Source organism: Parus major, chromosome 9, assembly GCF_001522545.3.
Source record: "Parus major isolate Abel chromosome 9, Parus_major1.1, whole genome shotgun sequence".
Lineage (NCBI taxonomy): Eukaryota > Metazoa > Chordata > Aves > Passeriformes > Paridae > Parus > Parus major.
The window spans coordinates 4,096,887-4,116,815 of record NC_031778.1 but is presented as its reverse complement, the minus strand read 5'-3'; the positions used below and the strand labels follow the sequence as shown (position 1 = coordinate 4,116,815).

General features: G+C 47.9%; 1 protein-coding gene across 4 annotated transcripts; it reads left to right on the top strand.

The window, feature by feature from the left end:
- Positions 1-526: 526 nt before the first annotated feature.
- THAP4 (THAP domain containing 4) lies at positions 527-18,765 on the top strand. 4 transcript variants are annotated; one of them, XM_015637716.3, is made up of 6 exons: positions 527-644; positions 1,481-2,637; positions 13,662-13,821; positions 15,268-15,377; positions 16,261-16,364; positions 18,427-18,765. In XM_015637716.3, the coding sequence occupies exons 1-6, from the start codon at positions 568-570 to the stop codon at positions 18,544-18,546; spliced, it is 1,728 nt and encodes a 575-aa protein (XP_015493202.1). In that variant the 5' UTR covers positions 527-567; the 3' UTR covers positions 18,547-18,765. The 4 variants fall into 4 exon arrangements, with proteins under 4 accessions (XP_015493202.1, XP_033372739.1, XP_015493203.1 ...); XM_033516848.1 differs by lacking the exon at positions 527-644 and adding an exon at positions 707-922; XM_015637717.3 differs by lacking the exons at positions 527-644; positions 1,481-2,637 and adding an exon at positions 5,665-5,795.
- The last annotated feature ends 1,164 nt before the right edge of the window (positions 18,766-19,929 follow it).

The following is a 19,929-nucleotide window of genomic DNA, read 5'->3' as shown; positions in this document are numbered from 1 at the left end:
AAACTGAGCGCGAGGAGACAGCGAGCCGGGTGTGGGGCCGGGGCTGGAGAGTGTCGAAGAGTGTGAGGGCTCCGCTCCTTGCGCAGAGAGCCGACGGGCGCGTCCCGTGACACGTATACCTAGGAAAGATGTAATGAATGGGCGCCGCCATCGTGTTGTACGGAGCCGGCCCAGCCCCGCCCCTCGTTCCCCGTGAGAGTAACCCCCTCCACCATGCCCGCCCCACTCGGAGACGCCTTTTACGGCTTGGCTGCCACTGACCGAGCGGCTCGTCGAGAGGCGGACGCCCAGCTGCGCCGACGAGGCAAGCGAGAGGCGCCGGGAGCGAAGCCCCCCTTTTCCCACCTGCACTACGCCGTACGGCTGTACCTCGGCCAAAATGGCGGCGGCCATGTGGCGGCCGCCATGTTGTGCCGTACAGAAACCCCTTCCCCAGCGGCGAGGGGCGCCGGGGTGACCCGGCTCCGCCATCTTGCCGTACGGCGGCGCGCCGGGGCCGGGGCCGGGGCCGGGGCGGGGGCCGGGGCGGGCCCGGCCGGCCGAGGGCGGCGGCGGCGGCGGCCGGAGATGGTGATCTGCTGCGCCGCCGCCAACTGCTTCAACCGGCAGGGCAAGGCGCGCCGCGGCGCCGTCTCCTTCCACAGGTAAGGGCGGCCCGCCCGGCCCGCCGCAAGTGCCGCGGCCGGGCCGCCCGCACCCCGGTCCCGTTCACCCCGCCGGGCCCCCACGGCAGTGGCTGCCTTTTGTTTCTCTCAGGGGAAACGGGCTCGGGGCTCCCGCATCCTCCAACCCCGGCCGGGCAGCGGGAGCGCCCCTCGCCACGGGACCCGGGCCCTCCCTGGCCTGTCTCCCCGACCCTGCCCTGGCCCGTGTCCCCGCGGCCCGTCCTCCGCCCCATCCCTCGCTGGGGATGCTGCCGCCGGTGAGTCCCCGGGCAAAGTCCCCGTCTCGGGAGTTCCATTGGAAACGGAACCTGGTTCCTCTGCTCGGGGGCTTTCTTCCACGCTAGGCATGTCTACACCTAATTAAATGCAATTAAACACACCCGGTGTAAGCAGCCACCCGGGTTCCGGAGGCAGCGTGTTGGCTGAGCTGGGTGTTTTGGTGGTGGTCACATCCCCCTTCCTCGTGGGGATGGTGGGCGGAATAATGGATCGATTGCTGATGAAAATGGAAACAACACCTTTTAGTCCTGCACTTTTTGTGGAGCTGTTGATGCAGTGAATGAATATCAAATATTTCAGCCCAAAGTGAAGTAATACTTAAATGACGGTAATTTAATTTGTAAATGAGTGTAATTTACCAAAACACAACTTTCCCCAAAATCTCTCAAACCTAGCCGTTGCCTTGGACTTGGTCATCTTAAAGGTCTTTTCCAACCTCAACAATTCTATGGTTCTGCAATTCTTAAAGTACCAACCCTTCTGATTTCCAAAATGTAGCTTATTTTTTAGTGGGTTTTGTCTGTTCCTTTTTTTAGATTCCCTCTGAAGGATTCAAAGCGCTTGATTCAGTGGCTGAAAGCTGTTCAGAGAGACAACTGGACTCCCACCAAGTATTCCTTTCTTTGCAGTGAGCACTTCACCAAAGACAGTTTTTCCAAGCGGCTGGAAGACAAGCACCGGTTGCTGAAGCCCACTGCTGTCCCTACCATCTTCCAGCTCGTGGAGAAGAAGCACGACAAGCTGGATTATGTCAGGAGCCGAAGGAAAATAGCCAGGCAGGTGCCGGTGCGGGATGGGGAGGCCCCGCGGGAAGGAGGCGGTGAGGTAGCACAGAGGGCCCCGTCTTCTGGCCAGGACTTCATGGTGATGCAAGGGACGAAAGAGATGGAGGAGGCCACTCTGCAAGAGGAAACAGGATCCATGTCTGAGGAGGAAGAGGCCCTCCACAGCCAGCTGGACGGCCCTCGGAGAAGGACGTTAGGGGATCATTTGGGTGCGAAGCCTGGAGCGCAGAAAAAGCCAGAGAGGTCTCCTGTGGAGGACTGTGCCAGGGGCAGCTGTGCGGGGAGCTGGGTGGCAGACAGGAGCGGCGTGTCAGTGGACGACTTCACCCCTCCTGCCTCCGGTGCTTGCAAGTTCATCGGCTCCCTCCACTCGTACAGCTTTTCCTCCAAGCACGCCAGGGAGAGGCCGTCTCTGCCCAAAGAGCAGCTAGAAAGGAAAAGGCCAAAGAGAGACGTGGAACCAAGCTGCAGCAGCCACCTCTTGGGACACGACAAGGCCGTCACAGAGGTCTCCCCGACGTCATCCCTCACCGCGACCCCCCAGAAACCCTGCCAGGGTCTGTCGGCGTCCCCGGCAGACCTGACCCCTCGGCCTGCCACCGAGGCCGTGGTGGGGCGGAAGGGTGACACGGACGCCAACCCCATGTCCATCAACGAGGTGATCATGTCGGCCTCGGGGGCCTGCAAGCTCATCGACTCCCTGCACTCGTACTGCTTCTCCTCCCGGCAGAGCAAGAGCCAGGTGTGCTGCTTGCGGGAGCAGGTGGAGAAGAAGAACGGAGAGCTGAAACTTCTGAGGAAGAGGATCAGCCGCTCCGACAGCCAAGTCAGGAAGCTGAAGGAGAAGCTGGATGAGATGAAGCGGAACAGTTTCCCTTACTTGAACAGCTTGATATCCCAGGACTATGGTCAGTATTCCCAGGGGTGCTGCACTGAGGTGGAATTCCGTGTTTCCTTAGAGGCTGTAAAGGTGTGATGGGGAAAAGGTATGAGAAAAGGACATTCCAGGAAGGAGAAGTAGCAGCTTGTGTAAGACCTATGTATACATTTTAAAGAATTCCCTCAGTGGGCACACAAGTTAGTTCGTATATCCCTAATCTTTCCAAGATGTGAAATGGGAATTTAGGTTGTGGTGTTGCAGGCAACTCTCTTGATGGATTTATTTTCTTTTCTTTCTGGATTATTTTAACTTGTATGTGACACAGTGGCTCCTGTTAGGATTTTCCTTCTTCCTTTAGAGCATGCCTGTGATTTTTTTTCTGGTGTGTTAATGAGCTCTCCTAGCAGCAGGTATGTGGGAAAGCCGTTATTGTCCTCAGTGGCATAAGAAATAGTTTTGATATTGGATTTCATATACTGCACTCGGTACTCAGGATACAGGAAATGTAAGTGGGGAGGGAGGTGTTAAATATGACAATATTGGTGTGCACACTGAGCTCACAATTTGTGAGCAAATGTCTGACTTTCCTCCCTTGGAAGGCAGAAGTCTGTCAACATGATAAAGCAGGGAATGATGGAAAATGCTTCTCTATGAATTGCAAAAATAATAATTAAGCACCTGAAAGCATAGGGAAACTCAGTGAGGGATGAGGTCATGTAAAAAGTTTGTTACCTAGAAGTCAAATTGGGCTATAACCCTTCTTGCAAAAAAAAAAAAGGGGGTCTTTTAATGTACAATTTGTGCACTGTCACTGTGGCTGCAAGGTGCATTTCAGAGCAAGAGTTATGACCATCTAATGGACTAGTGCTGTGTGTGGCTGCTGAGAAAACATTGGGTTGCCTTGGGAAGGATTAATGATGTGGGGCTTGCTTTCAGAAGTTGTCACCTGTGGAGGGCTGGGTGTCACCCGATGGCTAATTCTCACCTTTCCTTTAGGAGAAAAACTTATTGGCTTCTTCTGGAGCTGTTGGGCAGTCAGAAAGGTAGTGCTGGCATAGACAGGCACATTCTCCAGGCTGCTGCAGCAGGGCCAACTTCCTCACTGAAAGAGGAAAGTAGACCCTAACAAGGTTCATGAAGGTCAACACCCAGCACTACTTTTCCCATATGTATCTAATTTTTCAAAGTATGGGAAAACTCACACTTTTATTTGCATACAGGGGGGAAATGTTTTCCCCCTGGGAAATCAGCACAATCTTGTTTGTACCTTCTGGTCTGTATTTTTGTATTGTTTAGGTGTCAAGCTAAAGAAAATAACCAAATGCAACTTTAGGGTTCCATAGTTGTCATTCCTATATATATATATGTATGCATGGGAAATATTAATTAATTTTTATATATATCTATATTTTTAAAAAGGTGTCTCCCTTTGTTACGTTCACTGATATACTAATTGCAGAAAGAGTATCTTTAAGGATGTTTTTCTTTATTCTGGTAAGCACTATGATTTTTCTCCTTTTTCCCAAGATTAGTGTTTCTATATGTATGTCTTTGAGAAGTGAAAATTTTATGTCCTTGTAAAAGATATTCTTAATATATGAGTTACATGCTCTATTTTATAAGGGAAGACATAGTTTTCTGTAATGAATTGACCAATTAATTACCCATTCTGCCATCTTTTGTCAATAAAACTGGAGATCAGTGTGTGAAAATGAGCCATTTTAGCAGCTGTAGCTTGGCATGATAAGAAGTTTATATGGAACCCTTTGGCTGCAAACTTTTTCAAAGGGTTTGTTGCTGGCTAACTGGCTTTTTTTTGTTTTTTTGTTTTTTATTTTAGCTTCATCTTGGTGCTCTTCTGTTTTAGACTCTTTTTTTGTGTGCTTATAGTAATAGTTTATGGCAGCAAAAATAGCTGATGAAGTGTAGCCAGCTGCTGCCAGGCAGAGTCTGGTTCATGCCCAGACACTTGAGTTTTACTGTAATACAAAGCTGAGTTAAGAAAGGCTTTTCATAGTCATAAAAGTACAGTCAGGTAACACATTTGGTTAATAATAGTCTTTGTCAGTAGCCACGACTCAGTTGTCCCAACTCATCTGATGTGTGGTTGAGGTGATGGTTTTAGCTGTGAACCTGAGCCTGCATATTTTTTTTCTGCTAAAGGCAGTTCCTTGAGTAGAAGTACCTGACTGGACTGACTGTGCAGGTTGTTACCTGTCTGCATCCCTCACGTTCAGCTGTTTCCACAAAATCCTGAGCAGAAAAAACAAACTTTAGGCCCACACCCACTCAGCAGAACTTTGTTTTGGTGCTAGTTCTCACATACTTTCCTCTAATGAGACAAATAAATTTCTGCTGGCTGTATCCAAGCTCCAGCTGGTTGGGAAGAGCAGGTTTCTGCAGGACTGCTGCGCAGCACTGCCTGCCAGCCGTGCTTGAGGCTGGGTGACTCAGGCTGAGCAAGTGGCTCCCAACTCCAGCTATCACGATGTGCTTGAGTGGTGTTTCCCAACCTGTCTTACCAGGGGGACCGACTGGTTTAGGAGAAGCCCCAAGCTGTCTCCAGCACAGCACAGCTGCCATGGTGGCCTTTTCCATCTAGTCTTTGAATTTAGGTGTTTGTTTGGTAGGAAAACATTTCCTTCTGTTTCATGAAGCCCATGGACCAAAGGCTGAGGAGTGCTGTTGGTGGACGAGCTCGCTTAGGCATGGTGTAGCAAGCAGGACAGGGTTAGATGTAGCTTCTGGAGGATGACAGGATGCACTGGGAGAAATGAGGGACAGCCAGCAAGCAAGCAGGGATGTGTCCTTGGGAAGGCATGGCTGTTCTAACAGCACTGTCCACTGTCCTCTGACCGTCTTGTTCTGTGAGAAGGTGTCGTAGCTCTGCTGCATCAGCTGTGCTCGCTCAGACGGGAGATCCCAGCAGCTCCTTCCGCAACATTACCTCCTCTTGCTGTGCCCCAGTTTGGTCCGGTTGTAAAACTACATCTCCCAGCAGGCAGCAGGATCGGTATCTTCCCCAAACCTGAGCTCACTTCCCTCATAGCCATCTTACCACCCTGCGCAAAGCACCTTCTGGGGGCCGGCGGGCTGCAGGTTAAGCAAATAGCAAAATATCTGCGAATATGGCTGGATGGACAGATAGGATTCCGTGGGATTCAAGCTTCTGTGTTCATCAGAGAGGTAAAGCTCTTAGGATTCATCTGCTTGGGGGTATGAGGAGCCTCCTCCATGCTGCATGTCTGTTTTCATGAAGGTCATATTAAAGGCGGGAGAGTTTGTAAAATGAGTTCATGTGAAAAATGGTTAGAACTCTGCTAGGAATCTGCAGGAAATACGTATTGGAGTTGTCTTTGAATATCTCTGCAAAGCCAGTGTAGAAATGGTGTCATTTACAGTACTTTTTTCATGTAAATGAAGCATAGTTGGTGAACTGTGGGGCAAGCAGAAGGACCAGAAGACTTTAATGGCTGGTTTTGTGCTGAGGTGGAGTCTTGAGGCATGGTCTGTGGGGCCTGAAGTGGTGTTGCCCATCGTGGTGGCAACAGATATCATTCAAGTCGTAGAAAAGGAGTAGCAAAATCCCATTCCTGACTGGACAGTCACCCACAGTGACAAATGGGGTTGTGCATGGATGAATGAGCTGTGCTTTTACCTGTCTGAGAAGGACTGGACCAGCAGCGGGCTGGTGTCCAGTTCTGCTTGAAAATGAAGTGTGTCTAATGGGTCACAGAGGTGTGCTGTCAGGGAAATTCCTCTACCAGGGCAGGCACTGCTAGCCTGGCAGTTGTATGTTAACTGGGAGCTATATTTTGGGAGAAAACTGCTTTTATTCTGAGACAGCAGGTGCTGCTTGTAATTTTTCTTGTGTCCTGTCTGGGATGGCAGTGGCCAGGGTAGAAAATCGGTCCATAGGGTGGGCATTGCAAAGAACGAGGGAGCTATAAGATACACTGAGAGTGAGATGGGGAGTAGGAGCGTGTGCATAGGGGCTGAATCCATGGCAGAAGGTGTCTTGAGAGAGGCTGGATAAGACTTCACTGTGGCCTGAACACTTGGGTGGGGGGTGAACTGTTCTGTGCTCAGCATGGGAGCAAGCAGTGTGCAGGCACGCCAGCTTTGGGAATTGGTTGAGGAAGGCTCTTTGACCTCCCCCTTGGAGGGAAAGGCAGTTGGAAGGGAAGAAACAAGACTTGCGCTGGTGTTGTTTTTTTGGGTTTTTTTTGTTTTTTCAGTAGGATGGTCTTGTTCTTTCCAGGGTTTTTTTGCCTAATAGAGTTTGTGCATTAAGCATTTAATTTTGCAGAGAGTTGGCAGCGACTCACAACAAAAACCCAGCTTGCAGCTAGGATGCAATGAAACAGCAAACTAAGGAAAACTCGAGAGAAAGAGCTCAGGTAGAGTGTTTGGTTTCTCATAATAGAATATAATTTAAAAAATGTTTTCTTTGTATTTTGTACAGCAAACCTCTGGCAGTGACTACAGGCACTAGAGCATCACCACCTTGGCACTTGGCTATGAAGTTAATTATTGACTCTATAGCATGAACATTTGTGAATATAACCACATTCCCAGCCTTTGGAGCAGAGATGGGATGATCTGTTCAACAGCTGATCTGCTGACACTTAGTGGGATGCATCTTTCTTGTGGGAGAAGGAGTTCTAACACAGGAGCTGGTAGGGCTTGTTGATATGGCCTTAAACTAATTTGGAAAGGGGAAAGGGACAAAGCCAGGGTCACCAGTGATGACCAATGGGCTGGAGTGCCTAAACTTGAGGAAAGGAGCACTAATGGGAACCCTCAAATTGATTCACCAGGTGTTGTCTACAATGTACAACACCAGAAATGTCTCTGCATTAATACACCCAGCATGAGGTACCAGCGAGGAGCTGGAAGCTTGGCTCAGTCCCAGAGATCTGGCACCATTGGCATAAGTGAAACCTGGTGGGAGTTTTCCCTGTGACTAGAGTGCCCTGATGGACAGTTCCAGGCTTTTCAGGAGGGAGAGGCAGAGGGGTGCCACTGTATGTAATAGAAGGGTTGGAGTGTCTGGAGCTCACAGTTGGCAATGGCACAGTTGAGAGCCTTTGGATAAGAATCAGGGAGCAAACAAATAACGTGGATTTCACAGTGGGAGTCCACTCTGGACCTCCTAGCCAGGATAATGACACTGACAAATTATTCCTTGAAAAACTAAGGGAAGATTCCAAGTCAACTGTCCCAGAGGACTTCAACCTGCCAGAAATTAACTGGGAATATCAGACAGCTGATACAAGCCGGGCCAGAAGGTTCCTAAAACACCTGCATGACAACTTTATGGAACTTTATGGGCCCTCAGGGAGCTGACTTGGAAGGATGATTTTGATGTCCTGCTTATCATCAGAGAGGATCTCACGAGCGAGAGGCCAACTAGGCCACAGTGACCATGGAGCCATCAAATTTGAAATCTCTGGTGACAGGAGGAAGAGTACCAGAAAAACCTCAATTCTGGCCTTGAGGAGAGCAGACCCCAGGCTGCTCAGGGAATTAGGGAATAAGGTCCCCTGGAAAATGTTTTTGCAGGTGCTGCGGTCTATCAGTGCTGGTCACTTTTAGACATCATCTCCAAAGGGCACAGGAACAGCAATTACTAAATGTCAGAAGTCAAGCAGGTGAGGCAGAAAGCTGGCTTGGCTGACCAGGGATTTATCTTGGAAATAAGATGGAAAAGGAAGGTGTGTGTCCAGTAGAAGCAAGGTCAGATGATGGACATTTACCAGTCACAGCCAGCACAGCTTCCTGACAATCACCAGCTATGTGGTGTTTAACAAGGGCAAGTGCTGGATTCTGCAGTTAGGACAGGGCAACCCTGGCTGTGTGTATGGAGTGGCTTAGGGTCAGGGCTGAAGACCAGCTGTGGGAAGGGACCTGGGGGTTCTGGTCCATGGCAAGTTCAATATGAATCAGCAGTGTCCTGGCAGCCAGGAGGGACATCCAATGCATCAGGCCCAGCATTGCCAGATGGGCCAGGGTGGGGATTGTCCCACTCTGCTCTGGTCTGGGGTGACCTCACCTTGAGACCTTGAGGCCTGGAGGAATGTTACAGTATAAAAAAAGACATTGAGGTATTGGAGAGTGTCCAGAGGAGGCCACAAAGATGGGGAAGGGTCAGAAGAAGCCTTATGAGGAGTGGCTGAGGGCACTTGATTTGTTCAAGCTGGAGAGGAGGAGACCGAGGTCAGACCTGACACGGGGAAGTGGAGGGGCAGGTACTGATCTCTTCAGTCTCATGACCAATGACAGGACTCAAGGAAATGTCATGAAGCTGAGCTGGGGAGGTTTAGGTCGGATAGCGGGAAAAGGTTTTTTCCCCAGAGGATGGTTGGGCATTGGAACAGCTCCCCAAAGAAGTGGTCACAGCACCAAGCCTGGCAGAGTTCAAGAAGAGTTCAGACAATGCTCTCCAGCACACGGCGTCATTCTTGGGGTGTCCAGTGCAGGGCCAGGAGTTGGACTCGATCCTGACAGGTCCCTTCCAACTTGTTCTGTGATGGAACTAGTGCACATCAGTGCCAGGAATGTTTTGCTGGTTTGCTGGGGAGAGCATCAGCCAAGTGCCTGAAGGGGTGCAGCTCTCAGGGGAGAGCAGCAGAGTATAAAGCCACCCTCTGTATTTAAATATGGACAGAATATACCAAGTGAGGCTGTTCCTTAAGTACCAGCACCTTGATGATGATGATTTAAACCCAGTGAGCAACTGTGTTCAAGGAAGAACTTCAGGGAACTGCCCAGTTGATGCTGCAGACCCCACGCTTTGAAGACTCAGAGATTGTGTTTGGGGTTTTTTTTTTGCGGGGTGTTTCTTTTTGTTGTTTGTATGTGTTTTTTTCTGAAGTTTTCTGCAGGCAGTGTTCCCCAGCTTAAGGATATACGTTAGCTGCCTTGTCAGCAACCAGCTGGCCACTCACTGCTGCTTTACTGATAAAGCTGTGTAGGAATTTGTGCCAGCATAGCTTTCTGTGCCAGGGATCCCACTTGAGAGCCACGCTGGCTGTGTAGACATGGCCCGAGGGGGCTGTCCAGCTGCTCTGTCTTGTTTGTTTCAAGGCAGGGAGAACTCAGTATCTCCTGTTGCAAAGACTGGACAGCCAGTTCCAGGCTGTGCTACAATGAAGGGTGGGATTTGACTTGTAAACTCTCCAGGAATGGAAAAGATGCAGGAACAGTCTATCTGTGAGTTTGGAGAGATGGAGCAGGGCCAGGTGGTGAAATGGAGCTGACCTTGGCATGGTAGTTGTGGCCTGAGTGGCTACCTGAAGGAAGAAGAGCAAGGTGATCAGATTGCTTTTGGGTGTGTGGTTTTGTCTCCCAAGCTGTTACAGCTCCTGAATGTCATGGCTGATTTCAGTGAGATTTTGTAGATCCACAGGATGGTTTGAGCTGAAGGGACTTCAAAGCTCATCTTGTTCCAACCCCCTGCCATAGAAAATGACAGCTTCCACTACATCAGGTTGTAGAGGAACGGGGTCTTGGAGATGCTGGATCCCTAATGGCTTCCAGAAAGTGCAGGAGAAGGTGACTCAGGAATGTCCTTGTTAAGAAAGAGGATGCAGAGAGCACTTCCCTGTTAGCAGATAAAAGAGGAATTGTGCATATGAATGCAAGAGAATCAGCATTAAGAGGACCCTCTCTGAGTGTGAAGTTTTAATCGTGCAGAAGGGTGACCAGGGTCTCTTGCACTGCAAATTCTCAGATGTCATTTGTATTCTTGATATCATCATACACTTACCTTTTAAACCACATTACTGGGTTTTTTGTAAAAATGATGTGCCAGGAGTTCAGACCTTTAAAAAGGGATGTACAGGCTCCTTCATCAGTGTCAGTACTGGCATTTTAAGAGAGACAGGACTACTGGGAGATGTCTTAAAGCATGATTTATTACTCTTCTTCTGCAGTCTCATGAAGGAGTGAGAACGTCTTCACCATATTCACCAGATGTTTGTGGTCACTGGTCATAAGACCACAGGTTACAAGGTCTCTTAAAGGTTAATTAGCCAATAAACTACTGCCACAAAGAATGTTTCTACTTTTACACCAATAGTTAATTACTTTGTCTTACACATCTATGGTGCAATGTAGACATTCTTAACCAATCATATAATTTCACACAAAACTACTTGTTATACTTTAAATTTCTTATTACCTTTATAACTACTTCTATATCTTAACTTTAAAACCTTAAAACTTTCCACTACCTGTCTTAATGTCTTTCTTGCTAAACTACACACCCACATTCTTGCTTATGGTCTCTAAATCCAGAAGCATTTTCCAAGGTCTCAGGTTGAACCCTGTATTCATTTCTGTGTTTGGGCGTGCATGCACAAGATCTCGAGAATTTTCTATGCTTGGAATTCCCACAGTCAGAGGAGTTTCTCTTGACAGTGACTGTATCTATAAACCTGAAATTTGGAACAAAGCAGCTCAGCAAAGAACTTTTTGTTGCTACAATAGTTCTGCATTTACCTGCCCCAACCATAACATAAAAAAGCAAGTTACTTTTCAAATGGCTGAGTTTTTTTCTTATGGATTCAATCAGACTCTGTCCTGTCTGCCTCCCCTCTTGCTTTTCCACTCACTCAGCCCAGCCTTCCAGCCAGGAAGGAAAAAAGTCCACCAGTCAGAGACCAGCATTGAAGGTAAGCATAGCACTGCATGGGATGAGATCAGGGTGTCTGTATTTACCTGTACTTCACTGAGTCTCTGGTCCTTATTCAATTCTGCTGCTCTTGACTTTTCCAAACCACATGAGAGCTAAAGAACTCTTTAGCTTTGCTGTCATCTAGGTAGTTTGGAAAGTAATAATGATCACTTGTCCGTGTTGTTTGCCCAGGTGCCAGAAACTTCATGGGTTACAGTTACATCTTCACTTTTCAGCTGGCTGGAATTCTAGCCCTTTGGAAGTGAGACCAGCTCACCAGGTCAGGCTGCACAGCAGGGCAGTGGGGTCAAGCAGGGGGTGCTGGAAATGATCACTTGGCTTCTCTTGGTTTATAATCCGGTCTAAAGAGTGGGAATGGCTAAAGCCATTCCTTTCATCTGTTGTTTTGATGCTTTTCCTGAAATGCAAGTAGAAGAAAAGGAAGCACCCTATGGAAGCATTTGTGGTGACAGAAACTGTCCTGCTCCAGGGATGCTGACCCAGGAGAGGGCAGCAGCAGCCCAGGCTGCAGGCTCCCGTAGCTTTTCAAAAGCTTTGCTTTTCACTTCCATCGTGGGAGATGAGCCTGCAAAAAGCGTGGAAAGAAATGCAGCAACCATCAGCTGGAGGGGGGAGCAGTATGCTCCTTAGCCACAGAACTGTGTGCTCTCCTCATGGAATTGGAAAGCTGAGTACAAGGAAATACTGCCCGGTACACTGACACTACTGTACAGATTGTGGGACCCCCTTTCCAAGTCCTGGGCAAGCTGCTGGGACTGCACGTTCTGACAAGGATGTTCTACAGATCCTGGCTCTGATGCTCTAGACCTTTATCACCGATTTCCTGGTGAGCTCTCATGTTTCTTCCCTTGCAAAATACTTCAGGATAAAGCAAACCAAGTAGTAGCACTTTGCTGACAGGGGCTGGCTTTTAAAACTGCTGTCTGTGGGAGAATGAGTACCATAAATGGTCTCTTTTACCCAGTTGCTGTTCCTTCTCCTTTGGCATTTCAGGTGTGGACTGTCCTTCCTTGCACAGTCTTTTAGCTTGACATTTCATAAAGAGCACAGTAAAACTGAGACTGATCAAGCAAATCTTGCTTGTTTAGGTTGTGATTTCTCCCTGCAGTTGAGTCTGTGCCTTTTAGACCAGCCAGACAGGCAGCTTGTTCTTGTATTCTTTATCTCACTAGGTGTGGAAAACACCCCCCTGGAACACCCACCTTGCCAGTATGAAATATTTATCCCATGAGGGGGAGGAGGACATGCTTTAAGCTTACTTCAGTCATATCTTTCTGCATAACAGACTACTGAGAGTAGCAGGCACCCCATTTGTGTGGGAATCCATATTTCCCAACATCCTATAGGTGATGTTTTGCTTTCCTTACTTACATTTCAGTAATTTATCTGCTCTGTTCTTCACATGGCTTTAAATTGTTTCAATTTTCCTAATGTATTTTTTTCAGGCCACAACCTCTGAAAGTAAAATGTAAAACTGTTTATCTAAACTCTCCTACAGCACCAGGCCTGACAGGGTTCAAGAAGCATTTGGACAATGCTCTCAGGCACATGGTGTGACTCTTTGGGATGGTCCTGCGCAGGGTCAGGAGTTGGACTTGATAATCTTTGTGGGTTCCTTCCAGCTCAGCTAATTCTGTGGTTCTGTAAAATGTTTTGTTAAAGAAGTTTTAACTTCTTGAAACAGACCTTAGTTGCTTTTTCATAACTGCAGTGACAAAGGGAAGTATCTTTCTCTTCCATTTACTCTTTACCTTACAGGCATCCAAGTCTTTTTAAAATGTTTGTCTTAGTCTAGAGCCTTAGTAGAACAGCTTCTTTATGGTCCTTGCCTGTCTCTTTGTTCAGGCCATTGTTAACCTCTTAAAAAAATACTATAGCCAAACTGATCTTGAATATGTACACAGCCTGATTTTCTTTTGAAATGGGGACTCATTTCCTTGGCCTCTGAAACAAACTGGAAATGTATGTACAGGTATGTACTCAGTGCTTGAGAAATATTAGCTCAGATTATTAAGAGTTTCATTATCACTTAATGATTATTCTTTATGCTGAGGTTTCAGTCATCTTCTTCCCTGCATGTAGATGAGAGGGGGCTTTTTTTTCAGATCAAGCTGCAGAGAGGAGTCAGAAGTGGACCACCTGCAAGAGTGGAACAGACCCATTTTCCATGACTGTTTGTTGTTCCCCATCTCCCACCTTGGAGCTGGCCCTGCTCCGAAGGAAAGCATCGCTGTGGTGTTGAGCCATTTCTGAGGTGTTTTGTGTTCACCTCCAGCCAGCTGGAGGCAGCTCACGGCAACCTGCAGAGCACAGATCCCTGAGTTTTCTTTCTTCTTTCTTTTCCTCCACAGAGACTCCCCAGCTGAACCCTGTGATGGAACCCCTGTCCTGGATGCTGGGCACCTGGCTCTCAGACCCGCCAGGAGACGGCACCTTCACTACAATGAAGCCCTTCCAGTACCTGGAAGAAGTGCACATCTCTCACGTGGGGCAGCCCATGCTCAACTTCTCGTAAGTTGAGGGGTGTGTCTGTATTGGCAGCAGCTTTGAGCAAGCATTTCTCCAGGGTGGTTTGTTAATTGGGTTTCTTTTCCAAAGGCAAAGTACACAAATTCTCACCTACCAAATGAGATGATGATGTGGTATGTGACTGCATGCTCTGACTTTCATTTTCCTTGAAAACTTGTGATTAATTTGCATTCTTTGTGCAATTCCCACTTAGAATAAATGAAGGAGCTATGGCATGGCTACCATGTCCATTTTGAGCTGTGGCCCTCAGTGTTCACTACTGTGAAAATCTGAGAGAAATTAGTGCTTATTAAACCATATGGGATATGAGGCAGGTAGCTTAACTAATTGCTTTGGCTGAGAGTGATTGTTCTAATAGAAATCAAAAGAAATCCAGAGGGAGGGATGTGACAAGTTGGCTACTGCTCAGTACTGCTTCAGTGTTCCTTTGGGAGGGGTGAGTTGGAAAGTGTGTTGCTTTGAAAACTAAGGAAAGAAGAATTTCAAGATGGAAGTGCTGTGTGAGAGATGCCCTGTGTTCCTGGAGTGTGATGGAGCTGCCAGCTCAGCCTGTGACTGCTTTAGTCCGATTTCCAGAGGGAAAAAAGCTCTGACAGTCTTGCTCTGGCCACACCTTCCTCCCCAGCTTGTGAACAGTTGCTTATTTGAGTCACCTTTTTTTCCCCCCCTTCTTTTCTTTATGCCAAGGAGTTACACAGCTGTGAACTGTTGAACTTTAGGAAGTGCCAGGAAAATAGGCAGCAGTCTTGGAGGATAGACACCCTATCTATGCTTTTCTGGCTCCTGGAGCAGTGGCTTGTAAAAAACAGTACCTGTATCCCTTAAATGCTCCAAGCACTGAAAGCTGCCTGATTTAAGTTTGTTTCTCCTTTGATAAGTATAATCACCCATGTTAGGGGTGACCAAACCTACACTTCTTAAGGCCTCCTGAAAAATAAACAAGAGTTTGGGCTGAACTTTTTATCTTTTTGAAGGGGGTGATGGGAGAAATATGTCTTCTCTGTTGCTTCCTACAGCAGGGAATATACTGAAAAAAACTTTGCCAGGTGTAAAAGCTAAATAAAGATGATACAGTAATTCCAGGCATTTATTTGAGAAAAAGAAGTTTTTGAGATACATGTGGCTTCAGTATCTGTGAAGTATCTGGGTTCCTGAGGGGTTTCTGAGCTAGTTCTTAGAAAGACCCAGAGGCTGTGGAAGATCTAAAGCTTGAACTTAAAGACTTAACTCCAGCTTTAAGAAATAGCTGTGCCTCTGTAAAGTAAGTGTGTTTTTCCAGGTTTACAGCTCTCATCTCTGAAATATTGTCAGTCTTTTACTCTTCAAAGAGTTCTGCGGGCACTCATGTGGTTAAATAAGAGGAAGCCAGGCCAGAAAAAGTCTTCTGAGTGCAAAACACATCAGCTTTTGTGCTCTGATTTCTTTCAGGTTCAATGCCTTCCATCCGGATACTAGGAAACCCATGCACCGGGAATGTGGATTCATCCGCCTCAAACCTGACACTAATAAGGTGGCCTTCATCAGTGCCCAGAACACAGGTACACACCTGATACCCACACTGGGGAAAAGAAGAGGTCCTTACCCTGCTGGATCATTTCATCACTTTTTCAGAAAGTTCTTGCCCCTCTTACGGTTTTATTTAATTAATTCTCCCTGTTGGAATCACTGCTCTTTGGCGCTAGACCCACAGTGGTTCCTAAACTAGGAAACCTCCAGTGTGTAGATGTAGCACCTTGGTACTTCTTACCTTATGGGGACTGAATGAGAGAGAACCACAGTTCAGTTATTATAAGTGAAAGTGTTAAACTCCAGTTGATGCTTAAATTCACATCTAAAATGACAGGTGCTGAAGGGAAGAGTGCCAGTTGTGCTGTGATCCCCATCCCACACAGTGTGAATAAGTCTGGTTGGATTTTTGTGAGCAGCAGTCCATGTCTGAGGTTGTGTGGATCTGCAGTTGTCAATAGTGCTAGGGCAAACAAAACCATTCTTAACAGGGAGTGCTGGTCTGTTAAGTGACCAAATAGAGAATGAAATGGTTTGGGATGGAAGGAACCTTAAAGCCCATCTTGTTCAATCTCCCTGCCATGGGCAGGGACACCTTCCACTAGACCAGGTTATTCCAGGCCCTGTCCAACCTGGCCTTGGACACTTCCAGGGATGAGGCAGCCACAGCTTCTCTGGGAAATCTGTGCCAGAGCCTCACCACCCTCACAGGGAAAAATTTCTTCCTAATATCCCACCTAAATTTCTCCTCTTACAGATTAAAACTTTCTCTTTGTTCTATCCTTATCTGAATGTGTAAAAAGTTCCTCTTTCTCTTTTTTTTAAAGCCCCCTTTTAAGTTAAAGGCCAAAATAATAATGGTGACATGCTTAAATAACCTTTGCAGCCTAATAATATGTATGCCCTTTTCCCTAGGTCTGGTGGAGGTGGAGGAAGGGGAGGTAAATGGACAAGAGCTGTCTATAGCTTCTCACTCCATAGCCAGGATCTCCTTTGCCAAGAAGCCCCATGTAGAGCAGGTGAGTGCACACAGGGCAAGCAATTCCCATAGCATTGCTTGTCCCAGAAGGAGTCTTGTTTAGATGATACGTTATCTAGCATGCTTTAATTACAGAATACCATCAGGAGTTATTGGAAGTACTACATGGCATCCTGGCTTAGTCTTTCTGTAAGAGCCTTCAGAAGAGATTTTGCACATTATGAGACCCAGAGGGATCTTTACGATAAAAACTGACAGGCTGGATCAGACCAGCTAACCCAGAATCCTGTCTCCAGAATTGCCAGTAGCAGATCCTTAGGGAAGAAGATAGGAAAGTCTTGGCTAAATACTCTTTATGGCAGTGGGATTACTTATTAATGCTGATTTTCTAGATTGATTGCAGTATGGGGATGCACATTTAAGGTGTGGCTGGTATTGGGCCTTATGAGGATATTTCAGGAACACGTGCAGATCTTTCTCTTGCTTTTCAGAGCATTCAGACCTTGCTCTGGGCTCTTTTCCCATCTCTGGCTGCAGGGTAGGTCTGGCACTTGCTGTCAGCTCCACCTTTGGTTGTTTGCTTTTGTGGGTTTGACTTTTTTGGGATGTGCAGTGGAGGTTTGTTGATACAGTTGGTAGGGGTACAGCCAGCTGTGAGTACAGTGGCACTGCTGGAATCAGTGTGGCATCCTGAGGTCACCTCTGGAAGTGTCATTGTCACATCTGAAGCTGTTGTGGCTGAGCAGCAGCTGAGGGACAGCAAAGCTGAGCAAGCTCTCACAGCCGGGTTTTTGTGTACTATAAAACAGACCCTTAGACACCAGAGAGCACAAGTTTCTGCAGATGTAGACAAAAATTTTTTTTGCCTACACAGATAGTGCCCTAACTTTGGAAAGGCCCAATTCCCCTGCCTTTGAATGTATGTTTTCAGTTGTTGGGTTTCCCCTTTCCCAGGAATTCACTCTTGCCGGGCTTTAAAGCCATGCCTCTCACTTTAACAATGCTTATCCGAAACGAAATCTTTTCCTCCCTGGGTGGAGGGCACCTCACAGGATTAGGGCTCTGCAGAGGGACCCAGACAGGCTGGATAGATGGGCTGAATCCAACAACATGAGATTTAACAAGTCCAAGTGCTGGGTCTTGCACTTTGGGCACAACAGCCCCTGCATCGCTACAGGCTGGGGACGGTGTGGCTGGACAGCAGCCAGGCAGAAAGTGACCTGGGGCTACAGGTCAGCAGCAGCTGAACACGAGCCAGCAGTGTGCCCTGGTGGCCAAGAAGGCCAAGGGCATCCTGGCCTGGATCAGTAGTGTGGCCACCAGGAGCAGGGCAGTGATTGTTCCCATGTGCTTGGCACTGGTGAGGCCACACCTTGGGTGCTGTGTCCAGTTCTGGGCCCCCCTCAGGTTAGGAAGAACCTTGAGATGCTCAAAAGCATCCAGAGAAGGGCAACAAGGCTGGTGAGGGGTTTGGAACACAACCCCTGTGAGGAATGACTGAGGGAACTGAGGTTGTTTAGCCTGGAGAAAAGGAGGCTCAGGGGAGACCTCATCATGCTCTGCAACTACCTGAGAGGAAGTTGTAGCCAGGTAAGGGCTGTTCTCCCAGGCAACCAGTGACAGGACAAGAAGACACAGTCTTGAGCTGCACCAGGGGAAGTTTAGGCTGGACATCAGGAAAAAATTCTTCATAGAAAGCATGATTAGGCACTGGAATGGGCTGCCCAGGGAGGTGGTGGAATCATCATCCCTGGAAGTGTTTTAAAAGAGGCTGTGTATGGCACTCAGTGCCATGGTTTAGTTAATAAGATGGTAATGGGTCATAGGCTGGACTTGATGGTCTCAAAGGTCTTTTTCAACTTAGTTAATTCTGTGTTTCTGTGAACCTGCCTTCTTCCATGGATAATGGGGTTGGATTTGGTACTGTGGAGAGGAGAGAAAATGCTTTGTTTATTTGCCTGCCATAGTGACATTATCCTTCTTTGGCTGGTGCTTTGACAGCAGGCATGTGGATGGCAAAGGGAAGGAGGCACAGGTAAAGGATTCAGCTTGTGGACGCTCATTGCTTGATTTCCTTATTTATTTTCCTACCCCTGGTTTAGATTACCAGAAAATTCAGGCTCAATTCTGATGGGAAACTCGAACAAACTGTCTCAATGGCAACCACTACGCAGCCTATGACTCAGCACTTGCACATTACCTACAAGAAGGTGACACCCTGACACCGGGAGTACTGGGTATCCTCGCCGAGGGCAAGGAGCAAGGACATCATGCCCCAAGAGCAGCAGCAGCTCAGGAGCACGGCATGGCAGACTCTGGAGCTGGCTGCCTGCGCTCATCCCCTGGGCCTCAGAGCTGCTCATCCTGTTGAGAATGTTACTCAGATGTTTCTGTAATGGTATATAAAAAAAAAAAAAGTAAATAAAAAGCTTTTATTTTTATGGCTGTGTCTTTGGCGTGACTGCAGGGTGGTGTGTCCTGCTTGCTGCTCAGCAGTGCTCACAGAGGGGGTTTTGTGCTGCCTGTTCATTTGTAGGTCCTGGGTTGGAGATCCAACCTCCTGGACAACCTGGATAACTTTGGGAAAGCCACAGGTTCTGGAATGGATTTGCAGTGTAGGGAAAGACCCTGTGACCCAGGGGCATGCAATGTGTGAGCAGCAGGCACAGCCCCCGGAGCGCAGCCAGTCCTCCATGCTCCCACTTCCATCCTCCTGCTGTTGCAAATGGATGTTAACTTGCTGGGAATTACTCTCAGCCTTGCTGCTTTTTAGCTGGGCTTTTAGGAGGAGCAGTGGGAACCACCCCAGTGCTGGCTCCAGGCGAGTCCCACCAGACCATGGTGGTTTTGGCATGTGCAAAAATAAAATAAAAGCCCCGGTCTCTGGGGAGCCAGCCAGCTGAGAGCGGATGAGCACTCCCATTAATGTGTCATTAATGTGCAGCTCTGGCGTTGGCTCTTTTGGCAATGCAGAGGTAATTACAACCCAACTGTAAAGCATTGCACATGGATTTATTTACTGCCTTATTAGCAGCATCTGTTCTCCCAGCAAAGCGGCTCAGCTGTTTGCTCTCGTTCAGGGAAACTGGTGGAACTCATTGCATGGATGGTCTGTGGTAACTCACCTTGTTGGGCTGGAAACTGGGCTGAAGGAGGTCAGCACCCCACTGTGGTTTCATTTTCACCCTGCTTGCTGGTTTAGTGCCTCTGCCCAGCACCTGAGCCCAGAAGGGGGCACAGAGCTTCACCCCATACCTGAAGGACATGGCTGTGTTTGAGATCCAGCAGCATTTCTCTTCCCACCTGTCTCCCAGCACTGCCCCACAATGTTTAACCATCAGAAAATCACAGAATCATCAAGTCATGGAATCATCTAGGTTGGAAAAGCCCTCTAAGATCATCAAGTCCAACCATCAACCCCGCACTTCCGCTGTGTTCTTCACTCAACCATGTCCCCTAGTGCCACTTCCACTCTTTTTTTTTAACACTTCCAGGGATGGTGACTCCACCACTGTCCTGAGCAGTCCATTCAAATGCTTGATGAGCCTTTCCGTGAAGATTTTTTTTTCCCTAATATCCAGCTTAAACCTCCCCTGGTGCAGCTT

Coding starts and splice junctions, on each gene's coding strand:
- THAP4 (XM_015637716.3), top strand. CDS start 568: ATGGTGATCTGCTGCGCCGCCGCCAACTGCTTCAACCGGCAGGGCAAG. Junction 645..1,480: donor GGCGCCGTCTCCTTCCACAG/GTAAGGGCGGCC, acceptor TCCTTTTTTTAG/ATTCCCTCTGAAGGATTCAA. Junction 2,638..13,661: donor CTTGATATCCCAGGACTATG/GTCAGTATTCCC, acceptor TTTCCTCCACAG/AGACTCCCCAGCTGAACCCT.